Source organism: Natator depressus, chromosome 21 (assembly GCF_965152275.1).
Source record: "Natator depressus isolate rNatDep1 chromosome 21, rNatDep2.hap1, whole genome shotgun sequence".
Taxonomy (NCBI): domain Eukaryota; kingdom Metazoa; phylum Chordata; order Testudines; family Cheloniidae; genus Natator; species Natator depressus.
Window position 1 is genome coordinate 14743989 of NC_134254.1, and position 22962 is coordinate 14766950.

The window sequence follows — 22962 nt, forward strand, 5'->3', positions numbered from 1 at the left end:
GGGACATGTCTGGGGATGGATGGGTGGGTGGATGCATATGGAGATGGATGGGATGTGTCTGGGAATGGAGGGGAATAGGGATGGGGATGCGGATGAAGGAGCGGGTAAATATATTTGTTCATCCACCCAGTGACTCTCTCACGTTGAGTGCCTCAGGTTGCATTTGGTCACATACATGAGGCCAGTGCGGGGGCTAGCTGTAGCCTGGGCTGCAATGCCAGCAGCCTGTAGGTGACGCTCCACTCTGCATTTCTGCTTCAGCCCCGCTGCAGGGAGAGGCGTCCTTGCTTTCCCAGCACCTGGCTGAGCTCAGGAGCTGCATGGGAGTGAGCTGGCGGAGGCTCAGTACAGAGAAGCTGGGGATAATTGAGGGAGGCGTCCACAGATCATTTCTGCCCATGACTGGGTTTTCACTGGTGCTGCAGCACTGGTGTGGTTCCCTGCGCTGGGAGTGCCCACAGTAGCCAGAGTGCCGGAGGTTAGCTCCCTGTCATCTCACCTAAAGAAAAACAAATGCAGTTCTAGCCCGCACAGTTGTAAAGAAAACTTTCTGGGTGTGATTCGGTGCAGTGGTGTTTTACTGATGGGGTCCTGAAGCTCAGAATAAGGGTGGACTACTCCATATACCTCACTAGGGTGTTGACTCTGAACCCTAACAAAGGTTGTGTAAATAGCCACATTTTTAACTATTTTCCTGCTGCTCATGTTAGCAACCATTCTGAGTTTTTGTGCGGGGTTTAGCATTGGGGTGGGGTTTGCCCTTCTCTTCCCCCACCCCATCTCCATTAGCCATGACTCTGTGATTCCTACAGTGGATTGCTCTCGTGACCTCCACATGGAGCTTTCCCTGAAGCCCACAGCTGGTGCAGAAGGGAGCAGGCTGCTTGGCCAAGGGTAATCCATGGACCTGCCCATACTTCCTCTTCAGCTCTGGCTGAAAGTCAAGGGCTTGAAACTGATGTGCAAAGCCCTGTATGATTTCAGTCCTGGCTGCCGAGGAGATCCACTTCTTCCACTAGCGATGAATGGAATCAGCTGATGCCCTCCTGCTGGCCAAGCCTGGGCAGGAACAGCGGGAGCTGCAGATGGGGCTGTTCCACTGGAGACCCTTGGCTCTAGGATCACGTCCTTGCTTAGTCTGACTGCACCCGACCTATCACCCTGGCCAGGCCAGCTCAGCACTTGGCCCGGGTGATGGAGCTCTGTTCCCAGCACACCTCTGCACTGGGTTAATATTACTTCATGGCTTGTGCGATTTGCAGGGTTCATCCCAGCTCCCAGGATCAATGGAGACGGGAATCTTTGTAAAGCTGTGAGAGGAACGAATATATAACCCCCTGCCTAGGCCTTCCACGCACGCACTCCCGCTATGAGTCCAGTGACATGGGTAGCCACACGGGGGGGGGGGGGGGGGAAGGCTGAGCCACATGGGAGATCACCAACCCTGGTGCCTCTTCCAGCATGGCTGATCCTGGAAGCAGGCTGCGGAGAAGGTGCAAAAGGGGGTGTCTGGGATCCCTGAGGTGACTGCTGGCCAGAGCACCCCTGCTGAGGCACACGGGGAGCCGGCCTCCCCAGGAGGAAGGGCCCAGAGCCAGGAAGTGTTCCTGCAGAGCATGGCCCAAGCACCTCGCAGGTGAGGAGCAGGGCCCCGAGGCAAATGTTCGGGCACAGCAAGGTGGGGGCGGAAGAAAGGAAGGAAGCGAGCAGCGAAGGGTGTCTCTCGAGAGCCTGGGCCATGACAAACAGGAAGAGCTGGAGGGGCTGGGCCAGGAAGAGAAGGAGGATGTGCATGGGGCTGGTGGGAGAGGACCCAGGGCAGGGGAGTCCAGGCTTGTCTACACCAAGGGGAGGCCAGCGGCATGGCTACGATGCCACAGCTATGCCAGCGTAGCCCTGTAGCGCAGCCGATAGCCCGCAGCGGTAGCTCCGTCGGTCGGAGCTCCTGCACCTCCCCGAGCGGTGGAAGCTTTCTCCCATTGACCTAGGCGCACCTACCCTGGGGGCTAGGTCGGCAGAGCTCTGTCCTCAGTTCACCCCCCAGCCATGGCCATCTCCATGGGAAGCCAAGGAGGTCACAGGCAGGAGGGGGAACGGTGGCTACTGCCTGGCCGAGGGAGAACGGCTCTCCTGACGGTGAAGCTCTGACAGCCTCTGGGTTAGAGAGGCTGGGGACAGAGGAGTCGGGGAGGGGGTGTGCTGTGGGGACCAGGCAGGGCCAGGGCTCCTGGAGCAAGCCTCCAGCGGGGAAGCCCCAGGGCCTGCGTCTCATGCTGTGCTTAATTTGTGCCAGGGCTTGCTCGGGCTGAGACCTGGCACCTCTGGGCCTGGCAGTTCATGGCCCCGGAGACTCTGGGCCTGGCGGTTCAGAGCCCTGGCAACTCTGGGCCTGGCGGTTCAGAGCCCCGTCACCTCTGGGCCCGGCGGTTCAAAGCCCTGGCACCTCTGGGCCTGGCAGTTCAGAGCCCTGGAGACTCTGGGCCCAGCAGGTCAGAGCCCCGGCGCCTCTGCGCCCGGCGGTTCAGAGCCCCGGCGCCTCTGGGCCCGGCGGTTCAAAGCCCTGGCACCTCTGGGCCTGGCAGTTCATGGCCCCGGAGCCTCTGGGCCTGGCGGTTCAGAGCCCTGGAGACTCTGGGCCTGGCGGTTCAGAGCCCCGTCACCTCTGGGCCCGGCGGTTCAAAGCCCTGGCACCTCTGGGCCTGGCAGTTCATGGCCCCGGAGCCTCTGGGCCTGGCGGTTCAGAGCCCTGGAGACTCTGGGCCCAGCAGGTCAGAGCCCCGGCGCCTCTGCGCCCGGCGGTTCAGAGCCCTGGAACCTCTGGGCCCGGCGGTTCAAAGCCCTGGCACCTCTGGGCCTGGCAGTTCAGAGCTCCGGCGCCTCTGGGCCTGGTAGGTCAGAGCCCCGGAGCCTCTGGGCTTGGCGCATCAGTTATGAATGTAAAAAAATTGCTTGAGCCCCAGCACCTCTCACTGGAAGTTAAGCACTGATCTCATGGGCGTTCTCCTCCCCTCCCTGTTTAATGGCCAGTGGCCTCCGGATATGGCCTAGGGATGACTTCCTGCCTGGCTGGGGGGTGGCATGCCATTGGACGGAAGCACTGTGAGATCTGACACTGGCCAAACGGGCAGAGAAGGGGGCAAACCTGGCAGTCCTAAGGGATTCCAGTGCCACCCCTCCCGGGGCAGGGACCGCAAGGGGCTCACTCTCGTGGAGGAGCAGCGCGGGCAAGGGGCTGGAGAGGGGGCTCTTGGGGCGGCCATTAAGAGGTCAGGGGAGGGGAGAGGAGTGGGAGCTTGCAGGAGGGTTTCCGTGGAGGCAGAATTGGAAGGGGGCCGGGGGGGCTGTGAACACGACTGGGGATTCAGAGCTGGGAGGAGACGGAAAGCTCCTGGTTAGAGGGAAGATGCGTGGCAAGGAGGAGATGAGGCTGGGCTCGAGTGATCTCCTCACCCCAGACCACTGTTCCCTCTAAGCTGTGCGCGTGCACACAGATCCTAAACCCCGCGCACACGGTGAAACACTGCGCGCACAAAATTTGCACAGAAGCACAAAAATGTGCACAGAAGAAATTTTTCATGCACAGGGCCTGTCAAAAATTAGAGGGAACATTGCCCCATACCCGGGCACCGGGCTTGGAGACATTTTGCTGCCGTGTTTAGCCTGGGCAGGCCGGGCGCTGATGGAACTGAGCACTCGGGAATCCTCCTCAGGGAATGCAAAGACCCTCGCTGGCTGCAGACTCTCCCTGGGGGCAGGAGAGCAGTGCCTGGAGCGGGGGCATGGCATGTTCCCCCTTTTCCCCCCAGAAATGATGGCCATGGGCAGAACTCAGTGGGAGTCAGAGGCAGATGGGGAAGGGGGATCCCCTGCAGACCAGGCCGGGGAGCACTGGCTGGAAACAGCTCTGCGGGGACTCTGGAGCACAGTGGGGGGGTTGTGTAGGGCCAGACAGATCATAGTGCAGCAGGTATTGGCCAGGTGAACCCCCCTCCCACCCACCGGGGAGGGGGCAGTGCCACAGCATGGGGAGCAGGAAACTTCTCTAGACCCAAAGTCTCTTTCTGCTTATTGCCCATGCCCCCCCGCCCCCTGCCTCATGTCCCCTTGGGGATCCCTGCCTGTTTGTTCTGTTACCCAGGCCGGCCACAGCTGCAGCGAGTCTGTTGGGGCGGCCATGTGCTGGTGCACCCCCATGCTGGGCAGGATGACGGCCCCCCCATGGGCCAGCTCCGCTGCCCCCCGCGCTCTGGCAGCATGTCCTGCCCTGGCAGGCAGACCCCTGCTCCGCAGGGGCAGCAGGGGGGTGGGCAGGGCCTGGCCCCACCTGAGCCCCGTGGGGAGCTCGCTGGGTAGGGGTGGGGGTGTGCCTGCCTCGCAGAGGCCGGATGGAGTGGAGCTGCGGAGCGTGTGGCCGGTATGTGCGTGGGCGGCAGGCAGGGTGGGGGGAGAAGCGGGGAGAGGAAGCTGCAGAGGCAACAGAGTCTCCTTGATAAGCAGTTTCCTGAACACTTTCAAACCCTGGCGCCCGACCCATTGGTGCACCACTCGCAGCCCTAGTGCTGAGGAGCCGCGGGGCCGGCCCGCTCGGGGCCCCAGGTAAGCGCCCGGAGTGATCCTGGACTCGCCTGCGGAGATGGGGCAGCCAGGGCCCCGAGCTGGGGATGGGTGGGCAGCAGGTCCCGGGCACCTCTGGGCTGCAGCTGTGTGCAGAGATGATGTGTGGGACGGGTCTGTGCCTTGGTGGCTTCCCGGGGAGCAGGGCAGCACAGATACCATGGGGATGGGCACAGGATTAGGACCTGGACTGCAGCGCCAGGCGGAGGCTATGGTGGGGCCTGTCCCGACATGGCGCCCGGGTTCGCCGTGCATGGCACCAGCCGGGTGCTCCTAGCTTGGTGTGTCTGGAGATGGCTGAGGGGCTGCATTGGCATTAGGAGGCTGGTGCCCTTTACCCAGTGATCACACTCCAAGGCTGGACTCCTCTGGGGGCACCCACCCCGGCCTGCCAGTGGGGTTCCTCACACAGGCCTGGGCGGGAGGAGTGGGGAAGGCAGGAGTGGCTGGGATGCCAGAACTCAGCCCCTCCCTCCCTTAGCCAAAACAGGTGCACCTGGGGTATGTCACGCAGGGGAACTCCTCCTGTCTCCCTGGGGCCGTTCAGCCAGGCATGGACCCCCTGGCATGGGGCCGGGTATAAACCTGGCAGGGCTGGGTGCCACATTCCTCCACAGCATGGTGAGCCACGCTGGCCCCCTCCACAACAGATGGGTCCCAGCCATCGCCCCATGAGGCCTGGGCACTGTTAGGATCTGGGTTCGGCTTGGTGCGTGGTCCCCAGCTGCCCATGTGCAGAGCCTCATCCCCACACTTTGGGACACAGCCTGCTCCAAACCCCATCCCTCTGGGCTGTCCTGCCCTCTAGGCCCCCTTGCTGTGGGGATGTGCCAAGGTTTAGTCCCGCCAGCCTGGCCTTGACTTTGTCTTTAATACCAAGAGCAGGGTGCCCGGGGGAGAGGCTCATAGTGAGGCCTGGAGACGGTGGGTCAGATCTAGACTAGCTTGCTAGTTATTCTGAAACTGGCTCCAAAGGAGGATCTGAGCCCATGAAGAGGCTTTACCCAGGCCCAGCCAAGTGGGGCCTCTGGACCCCGCCCCGTGAGAGCCAGAAGGGGCTGCAGCCCCCCCACCTCTGATCCTAGCCCCCCAACCTCTGTTCCAGACTCCATCTGTCTCCCTCCCGATTCCCCATTGCTGGCTCCTCAGTATTTCGGATCACGTGAGGTTGATAGGCAGCCCCCAGCCTTGGGCTGGCTAGTCCCAAACCCAGCAGACTGGGGAAGTAGCAGAGCGACACGTTCTTGTCTGCACAGGAGAGCTGCACCAGGCTAGCTTAGGGCTCTTTCCAACCAGGTTAGTGTAACCCCTGTGTGGACGCTCAGATTTCAGGCTAAAAGCAGCGGCTTGCAGTTTGGTTTCAACAGCTTCCCACTCGGCAGAACCTACATTGACCTAAGCCTAGTTAAAGTGGAATAAGCCTGTCCACACAGCCTAGCGCACCGCTCTGACAAAACCGGCCTAAAACCTGATTTAAGTTCAGCTGGTGCAGCTTTCCCTTAGCCAGGGCCCGAGAGCACGCGCCAGAGCCCGCTTCATTCGCTCCGTCAAAATGGCGGAAAGAAGGAAGGTTGTCCACATGAGAACGTCACTCTGGTTTCATACAAGTTTCCCCTCTCGCTCCCCTTAGGGGAAGCCTGGAGTGTCTCTTTTGGGGCCATAGAAGTTACTCCACTGACACCTTAATTATAGGTTTCGGAGTGGTAGCCGTGTTAGTCTGTATCAGCAAAAAGCCCACGAAAGCTTGTGCCCAAATAAATTTGTTAGTCTCTGAGGTGCCACAAGGACTCCTCGTTGTTTTTGCTTAATTATAGGTGTGGCTTTAGAGCCAATAGTGAAACCTGTGTCAAAGACTGCGCAGATGCTCAAATGTCGGGTTTCCACTAGGCTGATTTCGGTCGAGCTTAGGTCAGCTGCACGCAGGTTTAATCTAAAACCAAACAAGCTGCTTTTAAACTGAAATTGGAGCCCACGCAGGGGGTTGCATTAGCTGAAGTGTCTCGGTTTAAAAGCCGATCTGTGACTTTGTCCACACACACAAACGTCCTGCTGTCGCTCTCCCAGGCTAATGAAAGGGTGGGGGCAGCTGTGCCGGTACAAAGGGGTTTGTCCTGGTGTAAAGGGGTTTACACCGAGATTGCTTATCCCATACAAGAAGGGGAATAAGGCGCCTTTATACCAGTGTAATGGTGTCTGGTGAGATCGGTGTAGCTAACAAATCCCTCCCGACACAGCCGACATGGCTATACCAATGTAAAACCTGGGTGCAGAGAAGGCCTGAGTTAAACCAGTGCAATTTCCCAGGCACCAAGGCAAGGAAGCAGGGGAGGATCCATCTCCTTGGCCCTTTCCAGCCTGCTGGCACGTCCCCGCTCCCTGCCTGCTTTCCCTGTGTTTGGCCTCTGGTGCCAGCCCCTGCAAGTCTCAACCCTCCCAGAAGCTGGGCAGCAGGGGTGAGCCCAGGCCCTCCAAGGCTGGACCCTCTGCAGCTGGCGGCCATGCCAGTTGCACCCCGCTGCCCCAGCCAATCAGCCTCGGCGGCCTGCCGTCTTGCTCAACTGCATGGTTAAGCCAGCTTCCTCCAACGGTTGGTGAGGGGGCAGTGGCGGGGAGGGGGCGGGGGATCTCTCTGAGCCGGTGCCCTCTCTCCTCAGAGCTCCCGTGTCAGCACGGAGGACGGATCCCCGTGGCGCTGGAGAGCCTGGCCCATAGGGCTGTGCTGCCCAAGGCAGAGAAGCCGCGCCAGCCCTGCCCATTGCTCAGGAAGCAGAGTGCCAGGGAACGGTTGCTCCCGCTGCTTGCTTAGAGCCTTATTCCTCCCCATTGTCTTTACCCCTCTTCTCCCCACCCCAGTCCGTTCCTACCCCTCTATCCTTCTCCTTCCCCGCCCTCCTGATGGCAGGGGGCAGGGAAGCTGGCACTGCCCTGGCTCCCGCTAGCATAGTCCCGCCTGCAGCTTCACAGAGAGCCCCGATCCCTGGCTGGGGTCGCTCGTTCAGCTCTGTTGGCCTGGCTGGAGCGACTGCGACTTACCCCACCGGAGGAGCTGGCCCGGTGGGGGCGTGGGGTGGGGAGGTCACTAGGCTAGTAATACAAAGGGGCAGACAAATCATTGCCAGAAGCTGAGTGGGGGAGTGTGGGACTAGCCCGAGCCGTAAGCGACTGCAGCGGGAGGAGAGAAGGCCTGGCCGTAGGAAGGGGCAGGGGTCTGTGAGGGGATATGGCCGTGGGGCACTGGGGGGTGACGGCGTAGGGCAGTGAGGAGTGTCACTCTCTGGCTAGCTCTGGGGCAGGGTTTGGGGATGGTAGGCAGGGGCAGGAGCGACGCATGGCTCCGCCTGGAGGGGCAACTGCGAGGGGCATCGGGAGCATGGGGGCGGAAAGGCTGCTGCACCACCTTGCGGAAGCTGTGACCCCGGGGGCGGAGGCTGCAGCGGGGCCATGCCGGCACCGTGCCCGCCAGGTCAGAGGCTGCAGCTGGGCTGTGCCGGCACCATGTGCACCCCATGCTCTGGGCTCTACAGATCTGCTCTAGCAGGAACCAGCCAAAGGACTTAGGCCAGAGTTTTCAGCTGAGTCTGGGACCTGTTCCTGGGAGTCCAGCTCCACCCCCTGGGCCTGATTGCCAGGAGCGCTGTGGGCTGAGATGCTCTGCTCTATGGACTGGGCTGACGCTGGGCCACTTGCCCGCTGGCTATCCAGGCTGCACTGGCTGGCCCCAGAGAGGAGCAGGGGGCCTTGCTGCGCCCCTGCTGGCAGCTGAGCGGGTGCCGTGCTTTGTATTTTCCAGACGCCTTTCCCCCCATGGCTCATTGATCCGCTCTGAGCCTTGGCCCGCCGGGATCCGTTTGCACCCTCCGCGCCCCAGGGTGAGGGCTCTGCTGCTGGCACAGCATGGTCCAGGACTGCGCGGCATGCTCTGGAGTTCATAGCGCCAGTCTGCCAGGCCAGGCAGCCCGGGGAGCGATGGACAAGGTCGGCACGCCCGGCCCCTCTGCTAGGAGACATGTACGGCTGCAGGAGAGGTGAGCAGCAGCCAGGCCCCGATGGGCCTCCCGGGCCACGTCCGGGGCAGGGGGCTCTGAGCACTGCACAGCGCACAGGTCGTCAGCAGGCAGCCTCGGGGAGGGAGAGAGCCTCTTGCTGCTCTGAGCTGCCAGCCGGCCCCAGAGGGAGAAAGGCCCTGGATTTAGTCCCCAGTCAGGCCTAGGGACCCCCAGCAAATGCGTCCCAGCTGGGCTCAGCATGGGGAGAGAAGTGGCATCCCTGGGGAGCCAACGCCCAAGCCCCAGGGCTGCGGGGCGCTGGTGCCGGCCTGCAGGAAGGGTGGGGTGCTGCCGTCTGCACCCACCACAGCTCCTGCCTGGCCATGGTTTGTGCCCGTTTTATACCCAAAGCAACAGCAGCCTGGCTCTTATGTGCGGGTGCCCAGTCAGCTGCTAGGGGGCTGCGGGGCCCGGAGCAGGAGCTGCTGGGGGCCAGTAGGGCTGGGGCCTGCTCCAGGCTGGGTTGCAGGTGAATTGCCTGACTCTAATCCAGGGCCTTGGAGAGTCACACGTGGGTCCCAACTCCTCCCGCCCCCCGCCCCAGAGCCTGGGCAGCACCTCCCCTCACATATCCTTGGGGACCCCGGCTCTGCCCCCATGGCATCCTCCCATTAGAGCCCCATAGCCCCGCCCGGCACAGTGTCCTCTGCAGAGCTCTGCCCACCGCAGACTGGCACCCCCATGCCTATTGACTCAGCCTGGGGGCCAGGTGGGCGGGGGGCCACAGCTTCATCTTGACAAGCCGCTCTGCCTTGCAGGAGAGGGTCCAATGTGTCTCTGGTGCTGGACATGAGCTCGCTGGCGAGTGTGGAGCCGATCTGCTCCGTCTGCACCCCCCGGGACATCACGCTGCGGTTCCTCAGGACGTCCAGCCACGTCCTGACCAGCGTGGAGCTGCAGCAGCAAGCCAAGAACCTGGCACAGCTCCAGGAGGAGTTCTCGGTGAGATGCTGGCGCCGCCCTTCGCCCGCCCCTCCCAGTCTCATCAGGGTGCCCCCCTGCCCACGGTCAGGCTGCTCCCCTCCCACCAGCCCTCCCGAGGGCACCCTGGCAGCCTGGTGTTCAGTACCCACACAGGGGAGGGCACAAGTTCTACCCTGCCCGAGGCCGGGAGTGACTGGGCATCCCCGCCTCTGCAGAATGATCTAGGGGACTGAGCGTGGGATTCTCCGGGGCATGGCCATCACCAGCTTCCTGGCAGCCTCAGCAGAGTGGGCCCTGCTGGCAGAGCTGTTCTCCTACCCCATGGAGGCAGGGCAATATGGGGGAAGCAGGTACAGTGCTCTCCTCAGCTGTGAATCTGGATCATTAGTATGTGTGGGAAGCGTTCTCTGTCCCCTGGGGTGTTTGTCTCTGTTCTCATTACCTGTCCATGCCATGCAGGTTGTGCCGGGGGTCTCCATCACTGGGGCAGTGGGAGCAGGCATGGTGCCCAAGGCTTATGCTCAGGTGCCCCGGGCATTGGCTAGGAAGGGCCCTTCCATAGCCTGGTCAGGAACGAACTCTGCCAACAAGCCCTTCTCAGGAGGGGCCGGAAAACGGGTCCCACCAGAACCCAGTCCTGCGGGCAGTTTCCTGGGGGCAGCAGGTGTCTCTCCAAGCCTGGCACAGCCAGAGCAGCAGTGAAGGGATTTCAGCCGCCATCTCCTTCCCCTTCGCAGAAAATCCCCCCCAACTTTGTCAACCCAGAGGAGCTGGACATCCCCGGACGGGCCGCCAAGGACAGATACAAAACCATCCTCCCCAGTACGTGCTGCTCCCTCCCGCTGTGTGTGTGTGGGTAAGCTAGAGCCCAGGGGCGTCCGGAGAAGGTTCTGCTTGGGAGTGCGCATCCTAAGACAGTGGGGGGTGCAACCTAAAGAGCATCCCCTGGGTTTCAGCCCAGCTGCCCCCTGTTTCTCCTAGACACCCGACGAGCGATGTTCAGCCCATGGTCACTGAGCTCTGTGCATACCTGCGGGTTCCTCGATGGATTTTGCCCCTTGGCGTGAGGGCTTGGGACTGAGCATGTTTGCAAGGGACGGGAGGCCGGGCCGAGGTCAGTACTGCCCTGCGGGCTCCACCGCTCTGGGGCTAATCCCAGCTCTGTCTCCTAGATCCCCACAGCCGCGTCTGCCTCAGGAGAGCTGGCAGCCAGGAGGAGCAGGACTACATCAATGCCAACTACATCCAGGTGAGTGATCTGCCCATCCTGAGACCCGCAGAGCCACAGGAGCCGGAGCGCTCCATGAGCCCACAACTCCGGGGCTGGGAACCCAGCTGATCTGATCTGCAGGGCTGGGCTAGGAGACCTGGCAGAGCATTTGGGCGGGCACGACGTGGTGTCCCCTGAGTCAGTTTGGAGCTGCGTGCCAGGGAGTGTTGGCTGCCGGCATGAAACCTCTGATGGGTGCTTTGCATCCACTGTCACACAGCGGCAGACCTGGGGCTAGAGCTGCAGCCATTTCACTCCCGTTCCTTCCAGTGTCCTGCCCCGGCTGGCTCACCCCCAATCCCTGCTGCAAGCCGATGCACAGGGCCCTTTGCTGTAGATCACCCGGGTGAAGAGACCAGCCCCCAGGCCAGTGCCACATGCCCCGCGGGATCATGCACGCCCCTCGCATCGGACCCTGAGGCAGCTGCACGGCCTCCAGGCGGCTACAGGCAGCCAGCCAGAGTCTGCCTGCAGGGCTGCCAACTCTCACGACGTTCGAGGTGTCAGAAAGCCCCAGCTCCCGGGAGCCTGGGATTGTGTGGCAATCTCAGTGTTCACTTAAAAACACTTCCTAGCCTCCGTGGTTGCAGAGCAGAGCTAGAAAAGGTGACCCGAGAGGTTGCTAACCCAGGAGGAGAGCCAAAGAACCTGCCCTGTGCTTGCTGTTTTCCTCTGCAAGCCAGTCTCATGGGGTTGGGCACCTGACTCATGATTTTTAGAAGATAGGGGCTGGTGATGTTGGATCCCGGGAGGAGTGAACGGGGCCCCGCCCCTGTCCCATGGGGACACTATGACACGGAGCAGTTGGCTGCCCTGAGTCTACAAAGGCACACTGGCTTAGCCTGACACCGCTTCACCACTCTGGCTCACAGCAGCCTGTGCCCCAAAGAGGTAGCGTGACGTAATGGATAGAGCACGGGACTGGCACTCAGGAGACCCTGGATTCTATTCCAGGCGGTGCTGCTGGGGCTGGTCGCTTTGGGTTAGGTTCACAAAGGGATTTAGGCACCTAAGTCCAACATTCAGGTGATGCTGCTGCCTAACCTTGCAGGCCCATGCTTCCCCCAGGTGACACAGGCATGGCTCTGTCCTGATGCTGCGAGCAGCTCAGAGCACTGAGACAGGACTCTCAAGCGAAGCATTCCCCTGCCTAGCTTGCCAGCAAGGCTCCATCCCACCCCAGCTCTCCCACATCCCAGGTGACGGCCCCATCTACCAGGCTTTTACCTACAGTGGGGTGAAGGGAGGCTCTCTCTTTGCAGTTGGGCAGAAAAGGGCTGGCCTGGACGCCTGGCTTGGGGCTGAGACTTCCCCTGGGCGGCAGGCAGCTAGGAGTTAAGGCATTGCAATGCACCTTTGTGAAGCTAACCTTCCTCTGGCTCTGTGCCTCAGTTTCCCCATTTGTAAAATGGAGATCATGGTACTGACCTCCTTTGTAAAGTGCTTTGAGATTTGCTGATGATAAGTGCAAGAGAAGAGCTGTTTATTATTATTAATGGGGGAATCCCAGCTCTTTTGAGGTGGTGACCCCTTGGGGCGGACTCTGGCATGGTCTGGCCTGCTCCAGGAATGAGGTGGGGAATCTCCATTGGGTGTGGGGGGAGGACTCAGAGAAGTGGGTGTCAAGTAGGAATTCTTTTATTCCACCTGTTTGATCCAGCCCAGCTAGGCAGTGACTGATGTGCTCATTGGCCTGAGTGACATGAGTTGATGGATCTCCACCCGCTGCCCTGGGATTAGGTCCCCAGAACTACCAGCTAAGCCAATGCTAATTGGTGTCAGCGATAGGATCCGGGAAGTAGGGAGGTGTGTTTGCTGGTTGGGAGCAGTGTCTCTCTCTAGCACTCTGCTCCCAAAGGGAGGTTCAGCAGATGGAGTTTCCGACCCGGCAGACACACAGCACATTACTGTAACCTGGGGAACATAAACGGGGAAAAACACGTCAGAACTTTACAGGAGGAAACACTAAAGCAGAAACACCCTCTGTGCAGTGCGATTTCATACTGATTTGGTGGCTGTGCCCTCTGGTGGTCAGAGGAGGCATTACACCCTCCACACACCAGCGTTGACAGGGTTGTGAAACGTTTCCCATAGGAGCCAACATTTGAAAGCAACGAACAGAGACTTATGGGGTGGGGTGGGGTGGGAGAATAAGGGTCAGTTTGTGATCCCCACTGAAACACACCAGGATCAGTTAACTTGGGGGGCCAAAAGAGAGGAGGGTAAAGGTTTAATTAGCACCTCAACGAGGTGAGTGCTCAGTTCACAGCAGCCCCAACCCCACACAGAGCACTTCAGGAACTCATCCCTTGGGTGAATCTGAATGGATTTGCTACCGAGTGAGAGAGGGATTGGAATAATAACACTTAGCAGGTCTCCTCTTCCCAGAGCTTCACAAATACTAATTCAGCGTCATCACCCGTGTGGGCCAGATGGGTAAACTGAGGCACAGAGCAGTTAGGTGACTTGCCCAAGGGTCATAGAGCACATCAGTGCCAGAGTCGAGCTTAGCTTAGAGGACTCCTGACTCCCAGTCTTGTGGTTAGGCCACAGGCACCAAGCCTGAGTCTCTTGTAAGGTTGCAAGCCTCATTGATGCAGCTGTCTGAACACAGGCCGCAGCTGGTAAGGCCTCAAAAGGCGTTTGATGGGGCAGTCCAACTGTCTGCGAGACAGAGAGTTGGCTGCGTTTATGTCAGAGCTTGACCCAGCGTAATGCTGCACTGCTGTGTGAAAATGCATCACGTCACAGGTACATAGCGGTCATGCCATCCGAGTGTGAGATCCCTGCCCTGCCTATGTGGGTGCACACGTGTGCACACGCACACACACACACACGCTGCCCTTGTGCATACCCTCTCCTTGCACACTTACACATATTTCCATATCTGGATTCTGCACACACAAATGGACACACACACACGTTTCCGTATCTGATTTCGGTGTTTCACAAAACCCACTGTACATCATTTCAGCTTATGCCACTATATAAAAATAGCTGTAACCTAGCAGGGAACTGGCTAAGTTGTCTCATATTTGAATATCTGGCAGGGCACGATCTTTTTTAAAGATCTCTCCAACACATTTGATGACACATCAACCCCCACATGGAAATGAGCCTATTTCCAGATGAGATTTCATGGTGAAAACTCTTTCTGCAGCAAGTAGCTGGTGGGGATAAGAACTCACCTTGGCCAGACCCCCAGGACCTTCGCTGGTTGTCTCCTGTGAGCTGCCAACCTCTGTCCCCTAAAGGATGAATTCTCTACACTTCTCTGACAGAACAGCGCCCTGCAACTCAGCACTGTCAGCTGGTCAGAAAGGGCAAATCCTAGCAGAGAACCCCTCACCCTAGCCGGCAGCTGTGAGGGCGAGAGGCAGTGGATGGACATAGGTCCTAGGGGTAGTAAATCTGGGGCAGAGTCTCTTTTGCAGCCTGCATCCCCATCAGGCAGAGGTGCTGAGTGCACACAGTGGCATCCAGGAGCTGTGGGTGCTCAGCGTCTCTGAAAAGTGAACCTGGGGTCCCTGAAATGGAGATCCTCAAACCTGCTGCAGGCCCGGGTCACACCAGGAAACTGCGGTAGTGTCAGGGCTGGAGCCAACATCTCTCCTGGGCCTGCTGCACCATGCCAAGTGTCCTCTGCAGCCACTTAGCCTACAGCAAAGAGAGCCCCTTACCCTGCTCACTACCAGCATCTCCCTGCTCCCAAAGCTCAGGGTCCAATGACATAGCTCATAGTTTGCTGAGTGGATGAAAGACTTTCCCCAGCCAGCGCCTGACGGAGCACATTCTTCTCGCTGGGATGTGAGGAAAAGGCAGCTTCCTCCCCTGCCTCAGCCGGTGTTCAGTCTAGCTCAGGGGGCAGTGCAGCCCAGTGGGTAGAGCACTGACATTGGTCTCAGGAGATCTGGGTATTTTTCCTTGGCTTGCTGGGTGACCTTGGGCAAATCTCAGTGCTTCACTTTTCCCACCTGAGACGTCAGGATCATGACTCTCATTTCCTATCGGATCTGAAGCTGAGAAGAATGAGGGGTTATTATTGGTGGGGCATCTTCCAAGTGCCCGTCAGGCCTCTGTCCCATGTGACCTCTGCCAGCCCAGTGTGTTGGGCTGCTGAGCTCACTCCTGTGTGAAGCCCCACTGCACTATTAATATTGCTAACTTATGAACTATTAAATGCCCTGCGATGGGGGCCAGGTTCTAGTGTGGAGGTGCAGAGCTATTCGACCGACTCACCCTGACAGCCAGATCAGGGAAGTCTCAGTGCAGGATTATAAAAGTCTGGAAATGTCTCTAAAACAAAACAAGGCTAAGGGAAGGGATGGGGGGTCCTGCAGGGAGAGCCCCAAAACACAATCAGCTCTTCAGGAGTTCATTCTAAAATAAAGGGAGGAGACAGGCACAAGCCATTTGCTTCTATCATCATCATGATCATTCTTCCCGCTCTATCAGGTGCATAAGGCAGAGGTCAAACAGCGCCAGTCATCCCTAGCCTGGGCCCCTTTATCCAGGTCTTCTATATGTAATAATGCAGCTTCAGTCATTGTCATGCTACAGAGTGTGCCTTAGGTGGGCCCCTCCATCTCTTGCTCTGGGTGCCCAAGCCTAATATTGGGCATTCTTAAAAGACACCCCAAATATGTCCCTCTCTTTGCCTTACTACTTACACTGTTGTAGGTAGCTGTGCCTATTCGAGGGCCTCCTCGTTGCTTATTCTCTCCGTCCATTGGACTTTGCAGACTCCACGCAGACACCTGCATTGCACGCTGTTTGCATTGTATTCAATGGACTTACGATTTTGCCAGCTCTCTGCTCCAGTGCAGAGGCTGGTTAGGACGGTGTTTCTACAGAGCTTAAGTTATCATGATTAGCAAAACTACCAATCTTCCATATCCACCACAACCCCCTGTGGTTTATGGGCCGAGGGACACAGAGATTCCTGGCTGTTGTCCCTGCCAATGCAGCTCGTACCTAGCCCCTCTCCCCTTTCTGTCCCTCCTAGGGCTATGCAGGGCATGCACGAGAGTACATCGCCACGCAGGGGCCCATGCTGAACACGGTGGTGGATTTCTGGCAGATGGTGTGGCAGGAGGGCGCGCCGCTTATCGTCATGATCACCAAGCTCAAGGAAGGCAAAGAGGTACGGTCCGGGCTGGCTTCGCCCCTGCTGGCTGTACGGTATGGGAGGCGGGTGGCATTTAGCCACAGCCCAGAGCCGATGGCAGTGGGGGCTACAGCTAATGCCTGACGCGGGAGGCCGTACACAGAGTGAGGATGAATCAAAACGGCTGTGAAATTGGAGCTTTTCACACATGGGGCCTGACTATCCTCTCACGTACACCAGCTGTACACTGGAATAACACCTTTGGCCGCAGTGAGTCACTCCTGATTTACACCGGGGTGAGTGAGAGGGGATCGGGCCCAGTGGGGTTACTCCTGGCTCACACCGGGGTAAGTGTGGGGGACGGACTTGGGCCCAGTGGGGTTACTCCTGACTCACACTGGGGTTCGTGAGAGGGGACTCGAGCCCTGTGACCGTACACTTTGAGCTGCACTTACCGACCCTACCCTGCATCTCCGGTCACGCAGGCTCTCCACAAAGGGCTCTCTGGGAAGCCGGCTTGCTGGTGAGCTAGTGGGATAAGGAGGCTTAGGGCAGCTGGCGGGAGAGGGAGCAGGGCTGGCAGCAAGCTGAGCCGCTAGCATTCCCCGGGCCTGGCTCTGGGAAGACTCTTAGCCAGCCCCAAAGATGGGGTGGGCGGCACAGCCACGGTCCGAGGCAGCTGGCACCATGAATGCCGACTAGGGGACAGTGGCCTGTTCGTCCTAGCCGGCCCCGGGTCCTGGCTGGTTCTGCTGATTCCAGCGCCTTGGCCCTGTTCCGGCTGAACCAGCCTAGATGCCATCCAGCCATCTCGCCAACTTCTGCCCCTGCCCCACTCCAGCCGCTGCTGCTGATTTCCAGGTGTCCTCTGCCTCCCTGCCCTGCGGCTTCTCTCCCAGCCATTGCCTCGTTGGGCAGGAGGTGGCATGGCACAGTCGTGGCCGCCTGGGGGGAGCACTGCCAGGCAGGGGGGGCCCTGCACAGAGGCTGCTGCTGGGCCTGATACCGATGAGGTCGGGGGAGCCCGAGTGGAGGGCAGGAAGGGACACGCAGGAGGCTGGAAGATGGGGGCAGGGACGGCAATATGACCCTGTTCATCATGTGTCCCCATGCTCAGCAGTGCCCCCTGCTGCCCCCGTGAGCCATGGTGCCAGCCGCGGGTGCCCTTGGACCCTCCCTCACCGTGAATCCCTGCCTTCCACTTCCAGAAATGCGTCCATTACTGGCCTGAAAAGGAAGCCACCTACGGCCCGTTCACCATCCGCCTTCAGGGGGTGAGCGAGTGTGCGGAGTACACAGTCCGGGATCTCACCCTCCAAGTGAGTCGGAGCCCCCCGAGCCCAAGACGGAGGGGGGAATGGGGAGTGTGGCGGTGGGGATCTGGGGATTGAGGAGCAGTGACATATGTAATGTATAAGTGGGTAAAAGAATCTGTCCCAGAAGGGAGGGGGAGGGGTTTTGAGGGGGTCTCTCCTCTCCCTGTCTGGAGAAGGAGTTCACCGGCAGAGCTCCTCTTTGGCCTTAATTCCCAGCCCAGCACCAGCCCTCTCCCCACAAGTGGCCAGAGTTAAGGGGAGAGCTCCGGATCCCCAGCCCCTACCCACTCCCTGCTCTCAGTGACGCTGGTGCAATCCGGGCTTCCGCCACTGAATCAAATGGAATTGGTGTAAATCTGAAGTCAGTGGAGTGAGTCCAGATTTACCCTGGTGTAATGGAGAGGAGAGTTTGGGCCATAGCACTTTGGGGTTGAATTTCCTTTGGCAAGTGCATAGTCTGTCAGGGCAGAGGGAGGGGGGCAGGGGCTGAGGATCCCGCCGGGTGAAGCCTCAGGAAAGACCTGCCTGTGTGCATTGTTGGCGATGTCCCCATTAGCCCTGACCCACTGTCTCTGCCATAGTCAGACCTTGCTGTCCTTAGCTCCAGTGTCTGGGTCCCTGTCTTTGGGAACAGGAGTCCCCCGGGTCTGGAAGGGCAGTGCTCACACTGTATCCATCCGCATGCCATTGAGATCAAGAACTTAGAGTCAAAGAGGGATTGGACATTTACATGGCTAGCAAGACTATCCAGAGTGTGAGTTAATGCAGACAAAGAGTATTGAAACCGAGAGAAACCCTGGTGCCCAGGCTTCATCCAGGCTCTAGCTATTAGAGATCAGGAGGAGAACTTCATGGGGGCAGGTTATCCCACATCTGCCTGCTCTGGGGTTCTTGCCCCTTCCTCTGAAGCAGCAGTTGCTGGCCACTGTTGGAGCCCGGACACTGGCCCGGATGGGCCTGGGGTCTGACCCAGCCTGGCCAGGCCATGTTCCTATGTTCTTGTTTCTCTTCAACTCCGGTGGCTGGGAAGCTCGAAGGTGAATGTCGCCCAGTGAAGCACGTCTTCTTCCCCTCCTGGCCCGACCAGCAGGCCCCCGAGTCGGCCAAGCCCCTGCTGCACCTAGTGTCAGAGGTGGAGCAGATCCTGCAGGCTGCAGCCAGCATGGGCCCCGTGGTCGTTCACTGCAGGTGAGAGCCTTCCCTGAACCCCAGGGTGGGAGGAGGGGTGTGGAGTCTGCTTCCGCCTGAATGAACAGTGGGATGGGCTGGCAGAGGTGGCGAGGGGAGCTTTGGCCACCCGGCCGAGCCACTTGTAGGGGAGGAGCATGTGGCAGGAACCTGCCCTCTTTCCCATTGCTCTCTTTGCTGCACCCGCGGGTGTGAACGTTGGTTGGGAGTCTCTTCTGCTCCCTTCGGTTCTGGGTGCAGCGGGTTGGCTTCACGGCAGGACTCTGGGAACCGAGACACATGCAATGGGCTGAGGGCCATGAGCTATCCTGCTGGTTTCCCCATGGATCCCTCCCTAGGCGGGTGACCTCCCTGCAGAGCTTCCACGCCCACTCACTAAGTCACCACGTTACTGCCGAGCGAATCCTGGGCCAGTGGAAGGTGTCATGCTGCCAGCCCTGGAGAATGAGGTTCTCGTCACCCCCAGAAGAGGGACAGCCTAGGCTGGATAGGCTTCCACCCCCTTCTTCCAGAGCCTTCAGGGAAGTCGCCACAGCCTAGTCAGCCTTTGGCCCTTCAAGCTCCATGACCAATTCATCAGCTGACCTCTCTGGGTGGGAGGATGGCCTGGGAATTGGGAGACCCAGGTTTGAGTCCTGGCTCTGCTACAGACTCCTGGTGTGACCTTGGGTCAGCCACTTTAGCTCAGCACCTAACTTCCGTTGACATCAATGGAAATCTGGGCCAGAGCCTCCCTGTGTCTCGGTTCCCCACCAGTACCTTGAGGGTAAAAGCACTGCCCTGCCTCCCAGGAGTCTGAGATTGTGAGGGGCTCAAATACTGCAGTGATGGGGGGCCCTAGACCTAAGCGAGACAGGTAGCTGATCCTGGAGACAAGGGACCCAGCTGTGATGTGGACAAAAGCAAGGACCATAAGGAACTAGCCTCAGGCAGCTGATCAATCCACAGACATGACCGACCCGGGTCAGGAGGGAGCTGGAGACAAAAGGGTTTGTGCGCCGTCCATTGAGCTTTCCAGTGTCCCGTATCATCCACCCAGCTTCAGTTTGATCTGCCTTCTGTGTCCCATTCAGTGCAGGGATTGGTCGGACGGGCTGCTTTATTGCTACCAGGATTGGATGCCAACAGCTGAAGGCCAAAGGAGAGGTGGATATCCTGGGGATAGTGTGCCAGCTCCGCATAGACAGGTACGTACAGAGTGACAGCAAGGGGCCTGGGCCACCTAGGCATGAGCAGTGGGGCACAGCTGGGAGGAAGCGCTTGGTGGTCCCAAAGCACTTGGGAGCTAGCTCTAGATGTAGAGAAGCAAGTGCAGGTGGGGGGATTGCCCTCGCATTAAGGGGGTCGGTGAGAGAAGCAGAGAAGGATTCAGAGCAGGGAAGTGGGATGGGATGGTTTTATACAAACACTGCAGGAGAACAGGAAGAGAACTCCAAGGAAATGATGCTCTCCCTCCTGCACAGCAAAGCTGTCTTTGGATCAGCTGCCCTACTGGCCAGGAAGGAAGCGACGGGTTTGAAAACAGAGCAATTCATTCCGGTTGGTGTCTCGCTGGGTCCTGCTAGTGGCAAGCCTGGTCTCCTCAAATGAAAACCACTTTCCATTGACTTCCCTACTGAGGTAGCTAGACCCAGTGTCATTGGGACCACATTACTGGCCAGGCTTTTAAAAGAACCCAGCACACTTTGGGGCATCAAAATACGTGGCCAGGTTTGCAGAACAACCCGCCGGGGCTATAGAAAACCTGACTCTAACTGTGAGCACAGAGCAAAAACTCACCCAAACTGCCTATCCTGCATTAAGCAGGATGTTCCACTAATGGATCTGACCTGCCTCTAGCCATATAATCATCCTCAAAGCACCGGGAATTGTCTCCAAAGCACAGCCCCGGACGTGTCAGCAGATCCTTGGCATTTCACCCCACCCACCTGGGCGTTCTATACATGGGATGGCCTCTGTGAGACAGAGCTCAGGGCAGCCCTTGCCACCAGGCCAGACAAGAAGCTATTTGGGCTATCACAGTCAGGGACAACGGACCTTAGGGACTTCAAGGTGCGAGGTTGTCGTCGAGTGACTGCTTTAGAGCTCCACAAAGAGATGCTCACTTATTTACACAAAACCGAAGAAGATCCCCTTTCAGGAGGGTCTAGTGCAATCCCTTTCACCATCCTCTCAGGGCTTGTCCATTGGGAGGGCCCCACGTCCCCTGCCAGCTTTCCCAGGACACATTGCATCCAGGGATAGCCGAGACTCAGTCTGCTCTAGCTCCCTGCAACCTGAATGAATTTCGCTTGAATTCTGACTTGCTGCACTCCACCACCCCGCCTGGAAGGTCTGGTCATTATGGTCCAGTTCTAGGTATCAAGGGTTTAAGGCTGTGAGTTTATTTTTCATGTGGCCACAAAACAGAGCATTCAGATCCCATGTCTGAACACTGCTGTCTGCGCTTGGATGCTGAAAAGCAGCATTTACTTGTTCCAGTAAGAATCTAGGGCCAGATACTGAGCCCGGTTACAGCAGGGGGATCCTGACTTCAGTGGAGTTACTCCACATTTGTACCAATGGAAAATCAGCAGAATCTGTCCTTTAATCCGGGCCGAGAACCGCCTGCTAAGGCTTCCAAATCCCCAATGCTGCTTAGAGAATTCCAGGTCAGCAAGGTCGCGTTTCACTGTCGTTATTTGGGAACAGCAGGCAGGGCTGGAATGCCCACGCAGCTGAGAGTTCTCCAAGGAATTAATCGATCAGGCGGCTGCAGTTTAATTAAACCGTACAACTGACCATCTTTTCTTCTTCCAGAGGTGGAATGATTCAGACCAGTGAACAGTACCAATTCCTCCATCACACGCTGGCTGTGTATGCGTCGCAGCTCCCTGAGACGACAGGCCCATAATAATCCCAGCCGTCTGCTGGGCTCTGACTTGCCCCGGGGAGCTCTGAAGTCTCCAGCGTCTGAGCCGACAGTAGAGCTACCAGGAGAGGGCTCCAGCTAGCCCTGGCTCCTTTCTGCTTACATCATGCCACCATGGCAGCATGGGAGGAACTGCGGCACCCTTGAACGGCCGTGGCAAACCCGCCCTGAATCACGCTAATTACCTCACGGCATCTTGTAATTGGGGTAATTAATTAGAGCTGCTTAGAAGCGTCCCAACAAACAGCAATGCATTGCTAGCACAGGTTGGGCTGTGGGCAGGTTTGAACAATGAGAGGGCTCCCAGCGGGTTTTTGTTGGTGCCATTTGCTATGAGCGTGAGGCCAATTTCACTGATGGAAAAGGGCTTTTGCTTTCTAAACCTGTGGCATTCTAGCCCTGAATCGACCAGCAAACTGTGCTAAGGAACTGGATATACACTAGGAGCTGGAGCATGGTGTGCATTTGAACCCTCCAACTAGTTACATCAAGTGCGGACTGGAGCTGGTTACATTACATTGCAAATAAATAGCACCCTTGATTCCTTTGTGAGTAAATGTTGATTCACAGGAGTGACTTCGCTCTTTGGAACGGCCTGGAGAGTTGATGTGAACAAATTTGAGTGCCAGGGTCCTTGCTAATTGCTCACTTTGACGATTTACTGTTCACAGTGTGTGGCCAGTCACCTGGGGGGGGTAAGGGGGGATAGTGAGCATTGCTGAGCTCACCTGGTCTCTGCTTCATGTGTTCGAACCTGGGGAATTTGCAGCAAGGTACTAGGGAAATGGATGCCACATAGTAGGAGAGCTAGAAAGGAAGGGATTCACCAATACAGTGCTTGGGCACTCAAGTTATCTCTCACCACCTCCCTTGCAAATTCCCGTAGGCAAGGGACTGTGCAGGTTCCTCCCAGAGACTCCCACTCCCATGGGGTGCCCCAGGGCTTTTGCAGAGTGCCTTCCACACCCCCAAATTGCCACGCCTCTGGCGGTGTTCATCTCAGGGGGCCTGCCGGAGAGTTTATGCCAGGAGAGAAGCAACCTGGGGCATGCTCCTGGGGACACAGGTCCTGACCCAGACCAAACTGTCAGAGACTAAAACTTGATGCCTATTCAACGGCTGATGTGAACTCAGGTGGGGAGTCTCTCTCCACAGCCCAAAACCACAAGCGTCACTGACCGTCTGAAAAGAGGCTCCAAGAAGTGAATGGCAGTGGAGATCAAACTCCCTTCTCAACTCTAGAGGCCGCCTGTGGACAGGGGGAGGTACACTGGAAGAGTGCCCTGCTGCTGCCCATGCCGTACCTGCCCTGGGAATAAGCAGATCTCCAGCGCCCTGGGCTGTCAAAACAGCATTTTTAATTGTTTGCATGGCACGCAGCACACTGGGGTGCTGGTCCATGATGAGGGAGCCTCGGTGCTACCGTAATACACCTAATAATGTACAGCGCCTAGCACAATGTGGTCTGGTCCATGACTAGAGTTCCTAGGCACTACGACAACAAAAATAATAATACATTCATCAGCATTAAATCCTCAAAAGGAAAGAAGATCTCGCTCCGGGGCTGTGTGGGTGCAGGTCATATT

General features: G+C 58.3%; 1 protein-coding gene across 1 annotated transcript; it reads left to right on the forward strand.

The window, feature by feature from the left end:
• Positions 1-4468: 4468 nt before the first annotated feature.
• PTPN7 (protein tyrosine phosphatase non-receptor type 7) lies at positions 4469-21906 on the forward strand. The gene is made up of 10 exons (XM_074936001.1): positions 4469-4596; positions 8405-8639; positions 9419-9602; positions 10322-10406; positions 10757-10833; positions 15860-15997; positions 17170-17280; positions 18308-18465; positions 19539-19652; positions 21265-21906. Exons 2-10 carry the CDS (start codon positions 8509-8511, stop codon positions 21356-21358), a joined length of 1092 nt encoding a protein of 363 aa, XP_074792102.1. The 5' UTR covers positions 4469-4596; positions 8405-8508; the 3' UTR covers positions 21359-21906.
• The last annotated feature ends 1056 nt before the right edge of the window (positions 21907-22962 follow it).